Source organism: Ambystoma mexicanum, chromosome 2p (assembly GCF_040938575.1).
Source record: "Ambystoma mexicanum isolate Mex_15411 chromosome 2p, UKY_AmexF1_1, whole genome shotgun sequence".
Taxonomy (NCBI): domain Eukaryota; kingdom Metazoa; phylum Chordata; class Amphibia; order Caudata; family Ambystomatidae; genus Ambystoma; species Ambystoma mexicanum.
In genome coordinates this window covers 313,041,153-313,062,171 of record NC_090923.1, presented here as the reverse complement: position 1 = coordinate 313,062,171, position 21,019 = coordinate 313,041,153, and the positions used below count along the sequence as shown (strand labels likewise).

The window sequence follows — 21,019 nt, the reverse complement described above, 5'->3', positions numbered from 1 at the left end:
CCTTTCGCGTGTGAAACTTCCTGCGCACCCCAGAAATACACGTACCCCACTCGCACAGGCCCTTTCGCGTGTGAAACTTCCCGCACACCACAGACATACACGCACCCGGATCCAATCGCATATGAAACTCCACGCGAACCCCAGTTATACACGAACCCCACTCGCCCAAGGCCTATCGCATGTGTAACTTCCCACGCACCCCCGAAATACACGCATATGCTATTTTTCACACATCGGGTGTCCGTGTTTGTCGCATACCCCTTTGCATGTCATTTGTCCTAGAGGGACACAGTATGGGACATTCATCATAGCTGTATGTACGTGATTTTTGTTAGCGCACATTTTTTTCATGCGCAGGGACGCTTCCGCCTGCCTTCATGTGGCGGACGTTTTTAGGCCTGTGCGCGTCTTTGACCGTGCGCTGGTTTGCCCTATTCGATTCCATGAATACGTGTTGTAGGGGAGCGTGTGGGCGTTCCGCGCACTTGCCTCCTGTACTTCCCCCGTGATGCCCACATTTTCACGAGTTGTTCCCCATTCCGCGTGTCACGCCCCCTGTTCCTCCTACTTTTGTTGTGTGCGCCGCGCTATGTGCGCTTTCGCTGTGCGCTTAGCGCACGCTGTTTGGAGACGTGTGCGCCAGCGTGCGCCACGCAGAATTTTGGCGCTCATCCTGGAATTTCCTCGCGCACGGACTTCCATGAATCGCTGTGCGCTGGTTTCGCTGCGATTTTCGCACTGGCACTGCGATTCGCATGCTTTCGCACGCTTGCGCTGAAAATTTCAGCGCACATTAATTTCATGAATCGGCTCCTTAGACTGAACTGTTTGTGGTAAAAAAGGAGTGCATTTATTAGCTGAAATATGTAGAAACTATCCTCCCATGCGCTTTCTTTAAAAGAGATGTGGACAATAATATGAACCCTTTACTTTAACCAAACAGTATTATCTACAGCACTTGTCATCCACATTTAAAATATCATCATTCACAAGATTAACCCTTTGCCCTGATGCAAAACCTATTGTCTCAGGGATTATCCCTCTGGTGGATTTATTATCTTCCCATTGATAGCCGACTGCAGTATAGTAGTTTTGGAAACTCTCCTTTGAATGAGGAATAGCTGTAACAGCAGAGTTTGAATTTTGCTTTCTCCAATTCCTTTTTCTAATTGTTTTTTTTTAATTTTTTAAATGTTATTTTGTTGCTTTGATTAGTAACATTTTTCCCTCTCTGAAAATAATCACACTTTTTAATTACAGAACTACAGAACACTCAAGAAGAGCTAGAGAGGAGCCCCACCACTAACGGGCTTCAGCTGAAGAACGCAGGGGACGGACCCGTGAGAGTGTCAATTGAAGGAGAAAGAACCGAGAGTGAGGTGGTGGCCAAGAAGGGGAGAGGTGGGGAAAAACCCTTTCCTTGCCGATATAACACACAGACACCAAAGTGTGTTGGAGGAAAGAACAGATGTGAGCAGAAGAGCCGCCCTGATCAAACACGGAGAAGGAGAACCCCGACCCGGTGACACAGCCCCATTACAGTAAAGGTAACTGGGAGAGCGTGAGACCCGGGGAACATAGTGAACAGGACAGTCATATTCATCAAAGTCAGAAAAATATATAACGACTGGAGTAATCGTACTCGCCTCAGTGGGAGCCCATATACTAAGAAGAGTGAGAATCTTTCCTGTGCCCAGCCTCCTCATCCCAGTATGCAATCAAGTATTTCAGAAGCGTAATACTTATTCAGGGACTATGCTTACTTGTCACAGTGAATGGCCAAATACTGAAAAGAGTGAAGATCATTTAGGGACACAGCCTACTTGTCTCAGTGAGAGACCAAATACTAAGAAGAGTGAGGACCATTCAGGGACTCGCCATATTCGTACCAGTGAAACTGAAAACAAGAAGCAAAGTCAACCTCTACAGTCACCTAGAGTGTGCATCCTGGGCAGATACAAAAAAAGCAACAGGCTCAAAGACCCGATGTACATCTTAGCGAAGAGACGCATCGCCATGGGGTGGAAATCCCCCAAAACCCCTAGCGTAACATTGTGGTGGGAGGACCTCTGTAATTGGACAACGGCAGAAACTAGAGCATGGGAAAACACGCAAAGAGAACAGAGACTGGACATCAGCGAAGACCTACATCAATGGGTGGCGCTCACGGTGTCATTATTCCATCCAACAGAAGAAGCTTCCGCCACCACTGGCACTGGCAGCCCATGAGGGCCCTCCGGAACGTGCGGAATGATGAAGAACAATTGTGGTCTTGGGAAAGTTGGGTGGGGAGGGATGGGGAAGGAGGTTACACAAGATTGCTAAACGGTGCATTAATTATAATAACTGTTGTATTGTTACAAAACCAACAAAAATATTTAAAAAAAAAAAAAAAAGAAGCAAAGTCAACCTCTTTCCTGGGTTCACCATACCTGTCCTAGGGAGATAGCTAGGGACATCACACAGATCCCAGTGAGGAGACCAATGATATAACAAGTGAGAAGAATACAGGTGTTCAACTTGTGGAATTATTACTGTTGAAAGAGAGACTGGTAACTACCATTGAGGGGAACAGAGCGGAGGAGCATTTAAGTGTCTGAAAACCTGGAGAGCAGAATGGGAGAAACCCAGGGAAACTAAACAATGGGCATGGAGATGTCCCCTAAGAGAACACAATGACTTAGTACAAGAAATAGCAAAGCGCTACATGAAGATCCGTTATTAATCAGGATTTGCTGGAAAGCAACCCAGGAGAAGGGAGTCATTCTCCTGGTCTTTAGTTGTTTATTATAAGTCGTAGGGGTCAAAGTAGACTCGTTTTTGACAGAGTTTACTTTGGACTTTTACATAGACAATGAGCACCCTAGTTTAATTGTGTCAAGTAAGGAAACCGTTAGAGTAGGGAAAGTCAGGCATTATTCTTATTATTTACCGTAAATACTTCTTGAAATGGCAAATTCTAGTCGGTCTCCTTCTTCTGACCTAATACAGCACTCCCGGGATGAATGGGGATAGTAGTAATGCCATCAGATTGGATAAGGCCTTGAGTGGCCTAGCAGTAAAGGTGCACTTGTCAATCGCTCCTATTTTTAAACTCTGCACAGGCCATTGTCATATCGATCAATGTTCTATCTTGCAAATACCTTTATTTTTTGAAGTACTGCCACGCCACAGAAATGGGTCACATTGAGGGTGTAGATTTACACTCTCCATGAAAGGCCATTGTGCAAAGTACCCGTCGGCCGAACTCTGTAGGTGTAAATCTGTCAGGTGTAAATGGACTGTGAAGACAGGGATAGCTCAAATGTGATTTTGAAGAAGATGGTGCTGTGTGGATTCATTGTGTCCAAGGCAGCACAGCTATAAACCGCCAACCACCTGACCCCCCAACTGTCCTGTAGTTGTCCCAAAGGCAGCATGACTTTCAAACAAGAATGTAATGGTAATGTACAGTGATAAAACTGCAGATTTGCATCCTTGTGTCTCTCTTTTGAAGTTATTGTAAGGTATCAGCGGTTATAATCGACATTTGTAATGATTGCTGCTGTTGTCTCAGCAAGTGGGCTCTTGGCAATGTATTGTAGTTATGACTTCTAATTTAAAAAGAAAAACTAAAACTATCAGAATTCAAATGCAAAAGGTAGCACTTGAGGCGCTACCTCAAACTTACATGGGTCTATTTGAGATCTATGGCATATCCACGTCTGACGAGCCTAATTACAACCGATTGTTTATTTTTTTTTGGAGTGATTGAAAATCTGAGAAACTGGGGCATAACGGGTGCTCATGAAGAAGAATAACTGGTGAGCAGTGACAAATAACACACATCCCTAACACTTTCCACTTAAGGTTACATGGTTGACTGACGCTGCTTTTGGTTTCAATGCACTTTGCCCTGGGTGTTCTACAGATAAGGCGCTGATATAAGCCTCACTTCATATTTAGTTTAAAAGGTATAACATAGGACATATCCCAGAAATGAAACCAGACTGAAGAGTAGATTTTATTGGTTATTACACTTTTTTGTATAAACTAAAACAAAACGTGTTAGGCTGATGGTAAAATTAACATTAAATGTCAGGATGGAAAGGTGAATTCTAAACATGGCAGTCAGGGGCCTTACATTCAGTATTTTGGCAAAATGTGAGAAAAAGAACAGTGTAACTGAACAGCAGAGTCAACAGAAACAGAGGGTTCCCCGATTGAACATTGCTTTATGAACCCCCTTTGGGGCAGTCTCTCGCAAAGTTCCAGAAAGCCAAAATAATCCAAACCAGGTGACGGGTGCAAACCAAACAAGCCTCTCCGAAACCCAAACGTTTCCCAACAAAGTCTTCTTGTCACAATGCCAGTCCAATGCATTCGTCTTGTCTTTGAACCCTCTTTTTGAGCTCTAGGTTTTTCCCAGCTGCACATGCATAACACTCGGGAAGCATTATGTTTCAAGGAGTCTCACATACTCTGCATCCTAAAGATTTTCTTTGAGGCCCTCTCCTTGTAGTATGGATGGGCTACAAGCAGGTTGGGTGCATCATGGTGGGGATCAGAAGAGAAGTGTGGCCCTACTTTGTTTAATCAACCCTTTCCCCTCAAAATAGATTCATGAGGGTCCTTCTCATCCTGTCTACACCTAGGATATCCTTGCTGCCGTGTTCCTCCTACCACCTCTACAAGCTCTCCTGGAACATAGGATCTCTTCTGCAACATCCCTATTGCCCCCATTTTCCAAAGGTTGTGTAGCAATATCTCATCTCTCTAGCAAATCAATAATTTTGTTGCTTTCCTGATGGTATTCCACTTCTGCCTCTTCCCACGATGTTACACACTCAATATAATGCTCCTTGAAGTCTGCTCCTATTCACCACAGTAGGACATCCTTCCTTTCAACTCTCCTGCTTGTCAAAACAAATCTCCACCTGAATAGCTCCTTCCTTTTACCTCCTCAAGGCATCTCTCTCGTTCCGTTGCAAATCATGTTCTTCTTTTACCAAGCTGGTATCTCCCTGCTTTGTCTCTCAACGTGACAGCTCTCTCTTCACCAACTTCGCTTCGCCCTCCTTCCTCTTTCAGTTCTTGCTCTTTTACACAATATCCCTTTGTTCCTCTTTCCAGAGGATACTGTGAGAAACTCGTGGTGACAACAAGTAAGACAGACACAAGTGATCACAGTTCAAGGGTGTTTACTGAACAATGAATTCTGTATGCGGGTTGGAAAAACGCCTATACGAAACCTAAATCTAGGATGGGAGCAAGCAGCAACCATCAAATTAAAAATAAGGCAGTCCTAGTGGTGTCGTGTCAAATCAAAAAAGGCCTATACTAAGTAAGCGATTGCCAAACCTCACAACTAATACAAAGGGGTGTGGGATAGTTCTTAAGAAAAAAGAGACGTGTCTTCAAATAATATGTCAGGATGCAGTAGCCTGGGTCTCCCTTCCCCATGTTGTGGACACGGGATAAGATGGGAGCTTGGCGCACAGTAAAGTCTCAGGCTGATCCAGCATGAGACGACAGTTCCAATGGCAGTTGTCAGGATCGTCGAGGGCCAAGTCTCGTTTCTTTCTAAAGTCTCTTGTCTTCGTGGCCTTAGGCGCTCAAAGAACAAAAAACAAAAGAAGTTATTTTAACAAATGAAAGTCCGTCCCAATGTTTGCTGGGTGATGGGTTCACCCCTGGGGCACCCTCTTCTGGGAGTCGACCCTTCTCGTATCCTATTTCCAAAATATAGCACAGTTTCTTTATCAAACAACTTTGGGTGATAGCTTCACCCCTGGTTCTCCCTCGGTCGGGCTCGGACCCCTCTTTACTTCACATTGACAATTGTCCAATATCGTTGGGATTCGCTTCCCTTTTTTACACAATGCGTGTAGATCAAAGTCTTTCGATTGTACGGGGAGTTGGTGTGACCCTCTGTATGACCACTTTGACCTATTCCGGTGGCCCTTGTATGGCCTTCTGGTATCTGTAGCTTCTGTGGGGCTCGACCAGTGTCTCTTGAGTTAGCACCCACGTGGTGCCGCTTTCCCTCTGTAGCTGGTCTCCCCTTCAAACATTTTAACAGTTCTTTCAAAGTTCATCGGCTTTGGTTCAAACTTGCCACTTTTCGATTCTCACTCATCACAGCCTGGTTCTTTTTGGTTTCCCCCTCGACTCGCCAGCTGTGTTGAACCGCTTGACTGTTGCCTTTCTGGAGTCAAGGACGGTACCACGTGCGCGGGAGCTTCCCTCGCTCCTGTTTATCGGCATAGGTTTGCCCTGTGTACCGCTGACATCTGCTGCAGGACACTGTTGCTATTGTTCGCGGTCTTAGGCTCTCTTCCACGAAATCTGCGGGTCTGGAGTGAAAAGGGCAATTTCACTTCTCTCCTCGCCACCCTCTCAAATCCTACCACCTTTCTCCTTCTCTTGAACTGCCGCGTTTTAGCCGTCTTGTCATGCTGTCTGCTGCGTTCGCCTTACACGTACTGCGCTCACTTGCTCCACCGTTTATCCCTGTGGGGAAAAGGAAGGGCCGTCAGGTGTGTGTGGTTCAAGTTAATCGCCTGACATTGCCTGACCCTCGGGTTGGGACATGTCAGGTACACAGGCTTAACATTAGTCCATTGTTTGTGATGTGCGTGAGTGTTTGTATCGGAAAAGAGGAATGTTTGAATGTCCGAGCATCCTACAGAGTCGGAAGGGAAATAGATGTTGTATGGGATCATGTCCTTCATATTAGGGTTTGGGGTACTCTCGGAAAGGTAGGTTCTGGAGGGTTTGTTAAATGGATGAGAATGACCGGGATGAAGAACAGAACAATATCAGCCCTGTCTACCAAATACAAATCTTTCTCCAGCAATTTGTCTCCAGAAAACCAGAACCTTCATTTTGTACCACGCTGTTGCTACTAATCTCCTCCTCCAACCACAAATCTCCCCTTACCAACAACATCTTGCTCTCCTCACCACATACCATTGTCTCCGCCTTCCAGGTCTCTGTCTTCAAACGCTCCTTACTTGGGGTCCCAGAGACCAGGGTTTCCCAGGGTCTGCTGCTCCCCTCTTGCCATCTTTCGCAAGGAATGACTCTGACTGTGCAGGCTAGCCTTTTAATTTAAAGCCCCTCCTCTCCTTGGATGGCGCTTAGGGTTATGTGTGTAACAGGATCTGGGCCATTTGTGTGGGTCAGGTGGTGATGAGAGGGCTTACTCAAAGCATACATTAAGACCTGCAGCCATTTTGGATTTAGAGCTGCCTTGGACATGTGTGACATCTCCTTCCCTTTTCCCTAAAGCCCCACTGCAGGAGCTTTGTCACCAGCATGTGTATTTAAGGTTTTACAGGGTCTTGTAAACCTGGGAAGTGGTCTGGTATATTTATCTCTCCTTTATCACAGTAAAGTCAGAGCTTTGTAACTCCTGCGACATTCACAATACCAGGACCATGTGTTTTTTTTTCACCTTGCATACAATAATAACCAATTTTATATTATCTGCACATGACTATGTATCTGTGAGGCTTCCTTCGTCCCTATGAGTATAACACCTAATTGAATATGTTTCCCTTGGCATTGTTCTCAAAGAGAGAAATGTACTTCCTCGTTCGCTGGTGACTTTGAAATGTTGCAATCAAGGGAGGGTTTTATTCCCTACGCTGGATGATTTTGTTTTGCGAATGGGAGTTTAAGGCTCCTTCCATACTATAGAAAGATCTGCATTTGTGTCCCACTAACCTTGAGAGCCATACTGTGGCTGTCCATAGAACACAGACAGGAGACAAAACAATTCGAGTAAAAAAAGCAGAAAAAAACAGCCAGTACATCAAAATAAAAAATAAATAAAAGAAAGCTCAGGTGTTAAATGTACTGCTTACTGAATGCATTCAAATTAGCAACAGTTGATTGAAGAGTCATCCAAGTAATGAGGCATTTTCCCGGTTGATGACGTACAAACGTGGAGCTCAAGTGCTGGTCCCCAATCTATCACATGTACACCAGGCTGGTAGGTAGATACCCAACCCGACAATAACTACTGTTACATAGAAGAGCGGGTGCCTTAACAACTATATGACTAAAGTGATCCCTACGTCCAACTCTCTCACTTTTTGCAGTATATTTGTGGCCAGAGCCAGTGAATGAAGGTGAGGGTTCTTCATTCTCCATTAAAATGACAAAGAGCCACCCAGTGGTAAAAAGATGACTATCTTGTAAGGCTGATTCTGGCACGTATCAAAGATAAATTGGGGCCAGAATAGTGCTGTGATGTATTGGTGAGTTGGCTGATTCTGAGTGTTATTATGTGTTTACTCCCTCTGTCCCCATAGGCCGTCCCCACAGGCCATCCCTAGCCCCTCTGGCCCCCCCGTGATGTTTCCTTGTACCCCCGCCCTACTCGCACACAGGTGTTGCCTGTTTTGCTTGATTCTTCTACCCTGCCCCCCCAAACCCCACCTCAAGCCTACTTCTGCAGGAGTCTGTCCTGATACATTCTGGTTTCACCATCACCGTTTTGTGGCCAATGCTGGATTTGACTTTTAAATATTTTATTTTTAATGTGTATTTTGATACAGTATTCAGTGTAAATGTATGTTGAAAGTTGTATTTAGTATGTTTCATCCTGTTCAGTTTTTTTTTTATCAAAACTTCTTTTTATTGTTTTGTTAACGAAACATAAAATAAGAAGAAACATACAGCTTCCAGGAAGCCATCGGTTCTAAGGTGACATTGATGCGTCGTTTCAACCAACTGGTAAAACAGCAGAACTGAAGTCCAAAAGGGGACAGTGAGGGGGGGGAGGGGGGAGACACAGGGAACATCAGTTTTCACAATAAGCTGTATCGGGACTCTCTTTTTGCTGCAGTGCCTTGGGGCAGGGGCTGAGCCCTAGGTCTGAGTTCGAGTAGCTGCAAGGGAGGTGGGAGGTTTATCGGTGTTGGAATCCGGCTTGGTCTCGTGGGTATGCTTTGACTTTTATGAACTTCATTGATTCACGGTGCGTCACTCTTTCTCAACTCTCATTCTGGACTTCCTTTGCATCTTGTACTCTGAATCAGGTTGTTCCCATCTTCATCTTGTATCCTGGCTTGCAATATTATGTGTTACTACTGACTTCTGCAATTGTATTCGCTCTCCCCTCTTGCATCTCCACTCTTTTTGACTGCTTACTCTCTGCGCTCTCCTCCTCTTCCTTTTCCTATCCCCTCCCCTCATCCCCTTACTTTCTTCTATGCACTTACTCCATCAGAATTGTCCCTGGACCTAGTATGATAGCAACATCGTCTGTCCCGTTCCCCCTCCCCTTCCTTGCCACCCCCCTACCTCCAGCGCTATCTGAAATGTCATCAGGCCTAGTAGGATAGTCGCTTGTTTTGTTCCTCCCCTCCCTTTCTGCACCCCTCTCCCTCACTTTTTGTTTTTCTCCGGCTCTATCAGAAATGTCGTCAGGTCGAGTACGGTTGTCGCCGGTCTGTTTCCATTTCCTTCCCACTCTCCTCCTCCCTTCCATATCTATGTCTTAGCTCTTACACTATCTGAAATGTCGTCAGGCGGAGTATGATAGTTAATTTCACATCCTTACTGTTCTTGGCCTTTAAGAATGTCATTGTATTTTCCCTTGTTCCCTCCCTTGCCTTAAAGTGATTTGAAACACTGTGTATAGGCGCGATATGAATAAACTATCATATCATATGTACAATGTTGCTCTCAATATAGTATAGTATTATGAAAAACATAGCCAGGGAATCGTCCAGAATTTGACGGCGACTAAATATTGTTGAATATCTCCAAGAGCTCTCTCAGACTATGTTCAAATCAGCAAACACTTCTTGTTTGTATTTCAGGACAGTTTGTATTTCAGATATAAAATACAGACAATGTCCTCTATGCCTCGTAAATTACACAGCGGGGGAAACTACATTTGCACTTAAGTGCAAAAAGGTGCCCACTTTGCAAAAACAGGCAACATCACCATTACTACTCTTCGTAGTGCAGATTTTGTAAACGCTGCCTGCTATTTACGCAATAGCAGATAACATTTTAAATTAAAAAAATGTTTTAATTGGGTTCTTGCATCGCGCCAGAGTCCAGTCTCTAAGCGTGGGACCAAGTTTCCAACCGATGACGCTTAGTGTTATCTCGCTTCCATGATAAGAGCGTTGCCCCATAGTTATTCTCCCAGCCATACAATTGATTTCTATGGAATCTGCCTGCTTCTGAAAAGTGTGAGAGGGAGGCAGGGATCCATAGGACTCTAATGTATTACCGTCACCATGAAAATCAGATAGTGAAAGTGGCAATTCCACTCAGTGCACTCCCTATGGCATACAAATCAGTACGTCAGAAGGGAAAAAACACGTGTAAAGACTTTTTACATGCCCTTGACGCATGTTTTTTATGCTAAGCCATAGAAAATGTGACCGCCAGGGTGGGGGCGGGGGCACCACAACAACCAAATAATCATTAGCAGAGGTATGGCCAATTTCAATAGTGGCATGTTGGCAAACAGTGGCATAATGCACAAGGGTAAGAATAATGTGTATTTTACAGTGTAGGTCTAAACTAGTAAAAAAGAAGTAGACATATTATTGGAGTTACTGGGGTGAAAACCCTTTTCCCTAATGTGCTTCATCTCCTCTTAGATGGTTGTCATCATATCCAACATGTCTCTTAAATTGCACCAACGAGTCTCTCCTTCCCCACTATGTCTCATTCGCAGTGAAATGCACTTGTGTTTGACTGTCAATATTATGGTCTATTAGTGCTGACTGTAAAAGGACCATTGGTATTTAAAGGGGAAAGAGTAATACTATTGGACTATTTAGACTCAGTTTGTTGTCTATTTATCTGATAAAAATAGTTCATTTCCTCCACAAACTGATGTTTTGGAAAAAGAAGTCTCATGTGTTAAAGTTGCAATGTCAAGGTATATTTAACAAAAGGGTATTAGAGGGACACCCAAGAAAGATCATACCTTTTAAATGTCACTCTAACTCATGACCTTGCAAATAGAAGGCATCTTCCCCCAATGTGTCCCTCATATTTTCCCCACGCAGGGCTTATTTTGCTACAATGTTTATCCCATCTTGTCTCCATGTTTATGCACATTTCTCCAATTATTATTATTTTCGTATTTATTGAGCATGTACCTAGCTTCGAGAAGCAACAGAGCGCTTTACAGAGGTATGCAACAATACATGTGCATAACGCTGCGTTTTACAGAGGTATACAGCAGTACAGATGCATAATGGAGCACTTTTCAGAGTTAACAACAGATGTACAGTGGGGTGTAGGGTACAGAAGGGCACAGAGGAGGGGTTTAGTTGTATAGGGTGGGGGGGAAGAGAGGCAGGCATCGTCTAGCGAGTCAGGTGGAGCAAGGGGAGACGTAATGGCCTAGATGTCGACAGGGAGATATTCCTTGAATAGGTTCTTTTCTGAATTGTAGAAGCGTGGGGTTGAGTCTGCTGCTGGTGGGGAGGAGGTTCCATAGTCTTGGGGCGTAGGTGGAGAAGGCTTGTTTTCTGGTCCTTTCCTTTTTGCAGTGGCGAATTTCAAGTTGCACGTGTCCTGGCTTCTGGTGGTACGTTGTCCACCGTAGACGCTGAGTTTCTCTGCAAGGTAGATGGGCGAGTGCCTTATAGATGATGCAGCAAGACTTGGAGGTGATTTGTGTATGCAGTGGGAGCCCGTGAAGGTCAATGAGGGCTGCACCTCGAAACACATTGTGTATAATGCCCATTACATAAATACATGTGGTTGTATCTGCAAATACCCTTGATGAGGTGTGCAGCCATGTGTAGGACATTTATCAGAGGCAGAAGGGAGGACGACGAGAGGCCTTCTAGGAGTTAATTGCCCTCATCAAGGTGGGACAGGACCAGTGCTTGAACGGTGGATCTAAAGGTGTTCGGAGGGAGAAAGGGCTTGACTTTCTGCAGAAAGGAGAGCAAATACCAAGCGGTCTGAGATTTCTTAGCTATGTGTTTCTTGAATGAGAGGTGTAGAACTTGGGGCAGGAGGTAAGCTTGGGTGTGAAGCCCTCAGACTTCAAAGTTTATAACCAGGTCTGTATATCTGGATGTTCCGTGTTGTTGGTGAGGAGGAGGGGTTGAACTTCAAGTATGCACTGGACAGTCAAGACTGGATCAGTGAGAGGCACGTTTTGAGCCTTTGGATGTCCTTGATGGAGTCGATCTTGAAGTATAGCTGTGTGTCGTCGGTGTATTGGTGGATATGGATGTTTCGTGTGGCAGGAGGGCTCCCAGCGGCTCTATGTATAGATTGAATATCACTGGGGAGAGGATTGAGCCCTGTGGGACTACACAGGTGACGGGTAGCATTGGCGATCTAGAGGAGTCCATCTGAACAAACTGCTGGCGGTTCACAAGGTAGGACTTGAGCCAGCATAGGACAAGGTTTCTGATCAACATGTGTCGATGTAGGGTGTCCGTAAGCGCCTAGTGGTCTACTGTGTCGAAAGCAGCCGAGAGGTCGAGTAGAACCAGGAGGCAGGGGTGGCCATCGTCAAGGATGTCAAAGGCATTGTCGACCACCTGTATGGTTATCTTCATGCTGCATCTGGGTCGGAACCCAGATTGGTAGGGATCTGTTGGTGTATATGTTTTGCTGCAGTTGTGCGGCTACTGCTTTTTTGATGATCTTACTGTGGGGTTAAATGACAGCCTCACACGATATGAACTGAAAGGCCAAGTAGGCCTCTGCTGTGAGAGACATTGCAAGGCACACTAAAGAATATGACAGGCCTAAAAAAAAAACTTAAAAATAGACAATGCATTGAAAGGGCCTGGTGAATGAACCTATGTGTCTTGCTGAAGATGACACATGGAAAGGAAAGTGTGTGTCTGTCTACAGTTGAAATCCAGAGAAAGCTGAAAAAATATAATCAGAGTGTAGATTGGAAAGGCACATCACATTGCAGGCTGAGAGATAAATGCAGGATGTTCACTGAAACTTCCTGTAAAGACTGGTAGGGGGTGTCTGTATTTCTGCTCTCTATATGGTAGAGGAGAGGCACAGAGGACCCCAGCCAAGATTCTCTATTATTGGTACGTGGTCGAGCAATCAAGGCCTAGCTTCTCAGGAGGTGATGCAGGCTGGTTCTTAAGTACAGTGTAGTCCCCGAACCGCCACAAACGAATGTCCACACACTGTATTACTGAAAACACAGTCTTTATACAATTAATATTCAAAGGTATGTACACGATCACAATAACACACTTTGTACTCGGAAGTCAATAATGATAAATATATACATTTCTAAAGTGGTACCACTAATGTTATCGAATCTCATTAAAGTGCATCAACTGTACGGTTAAATGTCACACAGATTAATAACGAGGAAATCAGCAATAGAGATAGGCAGGAACGTAAGATGGTTGAAACAATAGGCAGAATGCTGACCCCTACCCCTAGGCACAGTTCTGTGTGGAGATACCCCCACCTGGGCAACCTTGACCACTGGATGTCGGACCTATGCACAGCATGTGATTCTAAGCAGATTAACAAACATTAGAAATAAAGATATATAGCGCAAGCCCAGTCCATATAATGTTCGATAACCTTACTCCTTCCTATTAAGATTTTACCCCCCCAATGTACCTGGTGGAGTAGAGTTCTCCGACGATGCGTCGACCGATCATTCTTGAGTGCCTCCCTTTCAGGCGGGAGCCACGGATCGTCGAGAGGTGTCGGGGAACTTGGCGTTCGGTGTCGGGGAATCGACGGCCCTTCTTGAGTGCCCTCCCTTTAAGGCGGGAGTCACGGGTCGTCGAACGTCCGACGGTGAACAGGGTGAACTACGGCAGGGAAGTGGCAGCTTCGTTCCTAGCGGTGCTCGTCGACGACAGAGCGTCCTGCAAGGAAGAGGCGTGCGGGGCACCTCGGTGACGAAAGTTCTGGACCGCAAAGAGATGATGAAGAACTGTGGCCCAGCAAGGACGTCGAGTCGTCGGCATCTCTGTGGTCTTTAGATGGCAGTGGATGCTCCTCCGCGCGTCGACGGTCGGGCCTTCTCCAGCGGGAGACAAGTGGATGATGATGCAGACGAGAGCGTCTGATGATCAATTGAAGTTCTTGGGCAAACGGGAGCACGGCGGCTCTGGTCGGCGAGTGTGGTCGTGGACAGAGGCAGACAACAGTCCGAGTGCTTCTCCTTGGAGTTCCGCAGCAGTCCCCGTATCGGGTCGGCAGCCTGTCATAGGTCTGACTACCAGGGAGCGTTGGCAACGATCAGCTGTGCATGATGGTCCCTCGTAGCTCAGGAAGAGGGCGCCTTACCAGGTCCTCTCTGGGTCAGTCTTTGGAGGCACAGCAGCTTTCAGATTGTGAAGGAGAGCAACAGCAATTCTTCTCGTCCAGCAGGGCTTCAAGGTCAAGCGTCAGTTAATCCAGTTACTCGTCGTAGTGGACTTCAGCTTCTGAACACGATTCCTAGCAGTGAGAGGTCCCCAGATATACTGTTGATCTCCCATTCATTCCGCTGGGTCACACTCAGGCATCCAATCACGACTACGGGCATTCATGCAGGCAGGCAGCCAATCAGGCACACAAGGTATTCAGGCCATTCACTTCTTTCCAGACACTCATAACAAGTTATGTGTATTGGGACAAGTACCGAGCCATTCAACACTCCAAGCCGCATTCATACCGGTTTCGGGCAGGGTTGTCTCAGTCATTGTGTCAACCACCAGATACTAGACACCCACAACACAGAATGCATATTCGTCACACACTCCCACCTCTCACCCAGGTCCCACCCACAGGAGATACCCACAACATACATCACCGGGAAGGCTCCAGCTAGTCTGGCCGGGCCTTCACAACAACACCATATATGGCATTTCCACCCAACAGCCAGTCAGGGGGAAGGGACAGAGTCAGGGCTTCCCAGGACTTTGGGAAAACAAGGTAATGGGTAATAGAAAGCAAGAGGCCACCGGGGCCATCTTGTTTTCCATCAGGAATCAACTGATCCCAATGGCAAGGCCGGGGTATCCCAAAATGGAGGATACCCTGCACACCTGTCCATTTCAGCATGGAGCTGCCACCAGCCCATACCCCGCTTGCGGGCCACCCACAGGTGCCCAAAAACATACACTAGGGGCACAGGGTTGTACCCCAACCCATGGGTGCCATAAGGGTATCCCACGGGTCCGTTCACCAAACCAAAAGAAAGAGAGCTGCACCGCCAGGAGTCCCACATGAACTCCTGCGCGGAAAACACGACAGAACACACGATGAAAAGCAGTAAAGGACAAGGATACGGAGGCCCTGTCCCTGCGATGCATTTCCAGCATCACACTTCCACACATTGAAATGCTATGTAAACTGGAAAATAAGGGAAACTGTCCTTGCATGTGAGAGTTAAAGCCAAGTAACATTTTCATTTAAGGCAGCATAAGGCCCACCTTCTAATACAGAAGCCCTTCATTAAAGTTTGCAACAATAATAAAATTGCTGTGTGCAAATCAAGTGACTGGAACTGAAATGTTCTGAAGTATGTGTATTTTGCAACTGTAAATGAACACATGGAGAAAAGTGTTAAGCTGCCAAATGAACATATTATAAGGAAGGCTTCATGCTTAAAGAAAGATGATGTGACAAGCAAAGTACAGAATTCTGGTCAGTGGGACTTTTACATGGGTCTTCAAAACAAACTTTCCCCACTGCCAGATGTCTCTGAAGGCTCATTTCACTGCAGTGCAAGTGGCTTAGCCAGTGTGTGACTGGAATGTGCTGAGGGGCTGTGTAAACAGGGGCTGCAATCAAGGGAAGCTTAACTCTGAAAAATACTCCAAATTGAAGGAACTTTGTGGATTGAGTCTTGGCTAATGGGTGATGGCCTGCCCTTAATGGTGTAGTGACCATCTGGACGGAGAGATAAATACTTTGCAGCCTCCCTTAGCATGGCCTGGTACTCCACAGGAAAGATTAATAGATTTATTGCAGACAAGTGTCAACATTGCTTCCTAACAGACTTTAAGTCATGTGATTTCAGGGAAATGGCAGCTCAGATCTAAATTGAAACTAGGAATGGAATTAATGATGAGAATATGCATCATGTAATTTTTGACATTGAATTGCCCGTAGGACCACATTTTTGTGAATTTCTCCAACTTATGGGCGAGAAAAGTCATTGAGGGGTCATTCGCAAAATCACATTTCAAGGCGGTTCTGTTGAAGTAATTTGCATACAAGTCGGAATTTCAGAACTCTGTTACATAGCCAAAAGGTTATCACAGCTCCCAAGAAAGTGGGAAGAAGATGAAACTTGGGACAATGGTGGCTAAATGTATCGCATAACTGGTGGTAAAGTTCGATCCTAATCACAGCTATCGCTTTCAAGTAATTGAGAAAAAATCACCAATTGTGCAGGCAACATGCTGCGAGCAAGAGAGACATCTAAATAGATTTGTCACGGTGAGAGGAGTACAGAAATATACACATTATGATGATTATTTGTAAAATAAAGATAGATACCAGGTAGGGACCTTTTTAAGGAAATTTTGCAAAGTAACATATACAAAAAATGTTTTCGCTCTAGACTGTGCATTTCTCTCCTACCTTCCTTATTTCCATAATTAAAATGTCACCACCCCTGGAACCTATCAGCAATCAGGGGTGGAATTTGGCACCGCCTCAGATTATTGAGTTCAAAAATCACCAAAGGAGATCTACTGAAGTTCCATCTGGGGGAAATATTGGGAGATTGTGTGAGATTTCTATTACTGGAGAGTCTAGAAAGCAGAGGCAGTGATTTTTCACTGGAGCCAGAGAGAGGGAAGTGCTGTGGGATCCAATTGACTGAAGTGCTGGCTAGAATCCTGTTTTTCCCTACAAGCGAAGCTCTGCTCAGTTGCTGACTGCCAAGCCCATAGATTTCCAAAAGTAAGTCGATTGCCCAACAAAAGGACAGTCTGGGGATCTATCCAATTAACCCGATCCCTTTCATTGGTGGGTTCTTTTTCATTAGTCGGTGGGGGGGGGGCAGAGGGGAGTGCAATTTGTGTAGATCTTTAGCATATTTGACTGAATATTAATTGAATTAATTCCCCTTTGGCAAAACACCACATTCGAAATTAACATAGCTCATTCCCAGTGTACACCTAAAACTAAAACCTGCAATGTAATTGGGTAATACTATTTTTCCTGGTAATCCTGACTTCTTTAAGGAAGAGGGTTGTACTTGTCCGTAAACTAAAATCCCTAAACTATCTACTTCCCAGTTTTTGTGTATTATTAGTTGCCTTACCAATTTCTCCATTAAAACATTTTTTGCATCACAGATACCCTTTTTATACTGTTTTTCTATACTCTTCCAGGTAGTTCTGGAGAGAACTAATTATGACGATTCATTTGGTTCCTGGCCATCTTAGTTTGCATAGGTGTAATCTTATTCAACATTTCCTCCAGATCCTCCTTGCATTTTTCTGCCAAAACACAAGGTGGGTCAAGATCAGAGGTATTTTCCATAATTTTACGAAGACGGCTAATTAGGTCTTCTTGTCGTACTTTTTAAAAATTTCTACTGTTAATTATTTTCAGTGCATTGTTCCTTAAAGCCTGTCTAAATGGCAATATTATTTGAAAAGTAACGAAAAAATGGTCGGACCAAATGCATGGTTCCGTAACAATCGAAATTATCAGACAATTTCTAGTGCCAACCCAATCTAATATGTTTACTTTATTATGTGTGGGCTCATTATTATGAACAACCACCTCTATATTATTGAGTGATAGTTCTAATAGTAGTGCTTCTTTGTTGGCACAATCTCCCTTCCATCTATTCAGACCCCCTATCACCAATGTGGAACAATTTAATCTATTTAATCTAGACAAGAGATCAATAAAATCCTTGTTGAAATTTGGCATGTCATTAGGCGGCCGATAAACCACAACGATATTAGTACAGTTTACAGGGGCGGGGATGATTTTTAAATTAAGGGTCTCACAACCATCACAAATCATAGGAGATTTAAATAAACATAGTTCTTCCTTTGCTATAACCGCCACTCCTCCCCCGTTCCTCCTCCTCTATTCTGTCTAAAAAATCTGTAGCCTTTAGGGGTTGCCAAATCAATAATAGGTCCACTTGTGTCCTGAATCCAGGTCTTTGTAATTGCCATTAGACCTATTTCCTTATCCAGGATGTAATTGTGGATATCTATGGCACATTTCCCCAATGACCGTGTATTGAGCAGAGCAATTATTTTCATAGTTGTTTGTTAAGACTAGGTCTAGGACTCATCCTTACTAGCTGTTTCAACTATGATAGTAACACTACGCAACTCTTACAAGCTACACAAATCCTCCAAATCACTGCAAAGAACTACGCTAAAAGAAGCAAGCATCATGGACTTAGGCAGAGAAAATGAATGTCCTAAAAAGCTTTCAAAATTGAGGACAGGATTTCTGCATAATATGTGCATGTAACAAATTCCAATGTTTAGGGCTCCACACCGAAAAATGGTGGTCTTCACGGGAAACACAGCAGGTTTTAGCAACACTCCTTATTGCTCAATCATAGAGAATGTGGGAGAGAATAGTGACGGATTTAAGACTGAAGATAAGCTGGGGCTGGGACTCATGTCGAGCATTGCATTGCATGAAGTGCATGTGTAAAAGGTTTGCACATGCATTTTCACGCTGCACCTCGTGTTCATTTATTTGTATGGTAGAGAGGTGCATTGCAGCGTTTACTCTATTTGCAATGCAAAGTGCAAAAGACACACATACAGGTAATTTTGCCTGCTTCACAGTGCAAATGAAAAAAAGCACCCAGGACACATGTTTGCACATAAGTGCAAAGGTAGGCCGTTCGCCATGTCCAATATATGTGTACTTGGAGCATCAGCTTCATTGCCTTAAATAAGATGCATTTTTTTACACTAAAGGAATGAAGTAAATTCCACCCGGCTACCATGTGATCGGATTCCCTAAAACCAGGGGCAAGTCTCACAGCTGCATTCTGAGTTGCTTGCAACTTGTTGACAGAAGAGTCTGGGTTCTCTGCATATAGGGCATTGCACTAATACAGCCCAGTGTTAATCCCAGCTCCCACCACCACAGCTCAAACCTCCATGGGGATAAAAGGAAGAATAGGACTGAGGACTTTCATATGGAATAAGCAGGTTTTCACAATTAGAAGGATACAGTGAAGAAGGGACATACTAGAGTTCAAAACGATCCCTAGATTCCCGACTAAGCAGTTCAAATCGTAACTCCCGGCATTTGTTACAGTAACACATCTTGGAACATACCGAAAGCATTTCAAATACATAGATGAAAATAGTTCCTACTTGCACTCCTCTGGTGTCTGTTTGGCTTCGTCTGTACAGCGATAGAATTTACCCTACAAATAAGAATACAGCAATTGTAACATAATATTACACAAAAATACAATCTGTTTAGATAATTTATTTTTTTAAATAATTGTTATATTAAATTGTTTAAATAATTTACCTTGAATAGTTGCACCCCAATACAGGCAAACATAAACTGGAGCAGAGTTGTAACTATCATGATATTACCAATAGTTCGTATAGCGACAAAGACACATTGAACAACGTGCTGTGAAGAAAGAGAGATGTGTAAACTTATACATCATTTTGATTAATTAATGCAAACAAAAATTATAATATTTACACGGTTTATGGCAAATCATAAACACTCTGGATTGCCTGCTTATGCTTGACATTTCTGTTCTTTTTTACGGCATGAATGGGCATTTGCTTCCACCTAAAAACAAACCTGCACACTTGCAACAGAAATTCTAAATGGAACGTGTTAGTCCTATTGGCTGAAATTTGACAGATAAATTCAACACTTTAAAGATGATTAAGAAAGTATGCTCTTGTGGTGGGGAGGTGAATAGACATAAGTTATCTATATTGTAATCCTTTGCATGCCCATTACCTATTTAGTGTAACAATAGGGTCCCCTTCTTGCTAATTCCCACCATATCCTTTTTATGCGTTCATTGCTGTGGGATCCTAACTAATTTTATGGTACACAGAGGGGCATGAGGCATTATAAGGCACATGAATAGAGCTGTCAAACTATGGAGGTTGTGTTTTGTATTTCTTACACACCCACACGGATCTCAACACTGCCAAAAGTACCACACTTACCATTAGCATAATAGAAGAAATAGGTAGTTTAAAGATGTGAGCCAGGAGATCCCTAATCGGTATTTGTAAATGACACCATATAGCACAACTTCAGGGGGTAAAAAAAAATAATAATAAAAAGATACTGCTAGGTTTAAAAAAGCATGAACAACAAGCAAATAACACTCTTTCTTACAGATCGGATACCTTTACGAATTGCACACATTTGTACACCATCAGTCAAGAGTACAGGGATATTTGCTTCTGAATCTTCTGCACAAACTCAGATCCTCAGAGTTGCATCAGACTTTGAAGCGGAATCTTACAAATCCAGGCACTTGAAATACAGCATAAAAGAAGCAGAGATGTGGCTGCCAGAGTCTTTGCAACTACTGAGAAGCATGCACTTCACCAGGCTTTATTGATTGTTGATCCTTATCCATACCGTCACACCTTAGCATCCTCACTCTGCATGTGCACCACTGGGGATCCTCCAGGCAAATATAGTTGACTTTGTTTATTCTTTTGGGCTATCTCTAACATCCTACTTAAGAGGGAGTACCCTCATCAAGGCTTCAGTTCATACCTTGCAAGTAAGTGAATATTGTTATGTACGTCCATAGGTGTACAACATCATATGGGTTCCTAGTGATAGCTGTTAGGGAGAATTCTCCAGAATGGCTAATCTCCCTTAGCTACTGAGTCCCTCAGCAGCTTTGATGGATTTCTGGGATTTTTTTTTCACCTGGTAAGAGTGTGAGCCTTTTTTCCCACTCTTACATGTGTTTTGCATTGTGTGTTTAACATTTTTGTGTTCATAGACTGTGGAGCCTCACCTACTCCACAAGCATCATCTTTTTACTGTGTGTTACGCAGCACCTTCAGTGCAGTGACATAGGGTTGTCTTTTAGACTTCC

General features: G+C 44.1%; 1 protein-coding gene across 5 annotated transcripts in view; it reads right to left on the bottom strand.

The window, feature by feature from the left end:
• Positions 1 to 21,019, bottom strand: part of CACNA1D (calcium voltage-gated channel subunit alpha1 D) — a 2,225,258-nt gene that overhangs the window by 979,393 nt on the left and 1,224,846 nt on the right. For all 5 annotated transcript variants that reach the window (XM_069643624.1, XM_069643621.1, XM_069643623.1 and 2 more), the window contains exons 24-25: positions 19,456 to 19,563; positions 19,293 to 19,345 (exon numbers count right to left, since the gene is read on the bottom strand). In XM_069643624.1, coding sequence (XP_069499725.1) covers positions 19,293 to 19,345; positions 19,456 to 19,563 — 161 coding nt within the window. The remainder of the gene's footprint in view (positions 1 to 19,292; positions 19,346 to 19,455; positions 19,564 to 21,019) is intronic.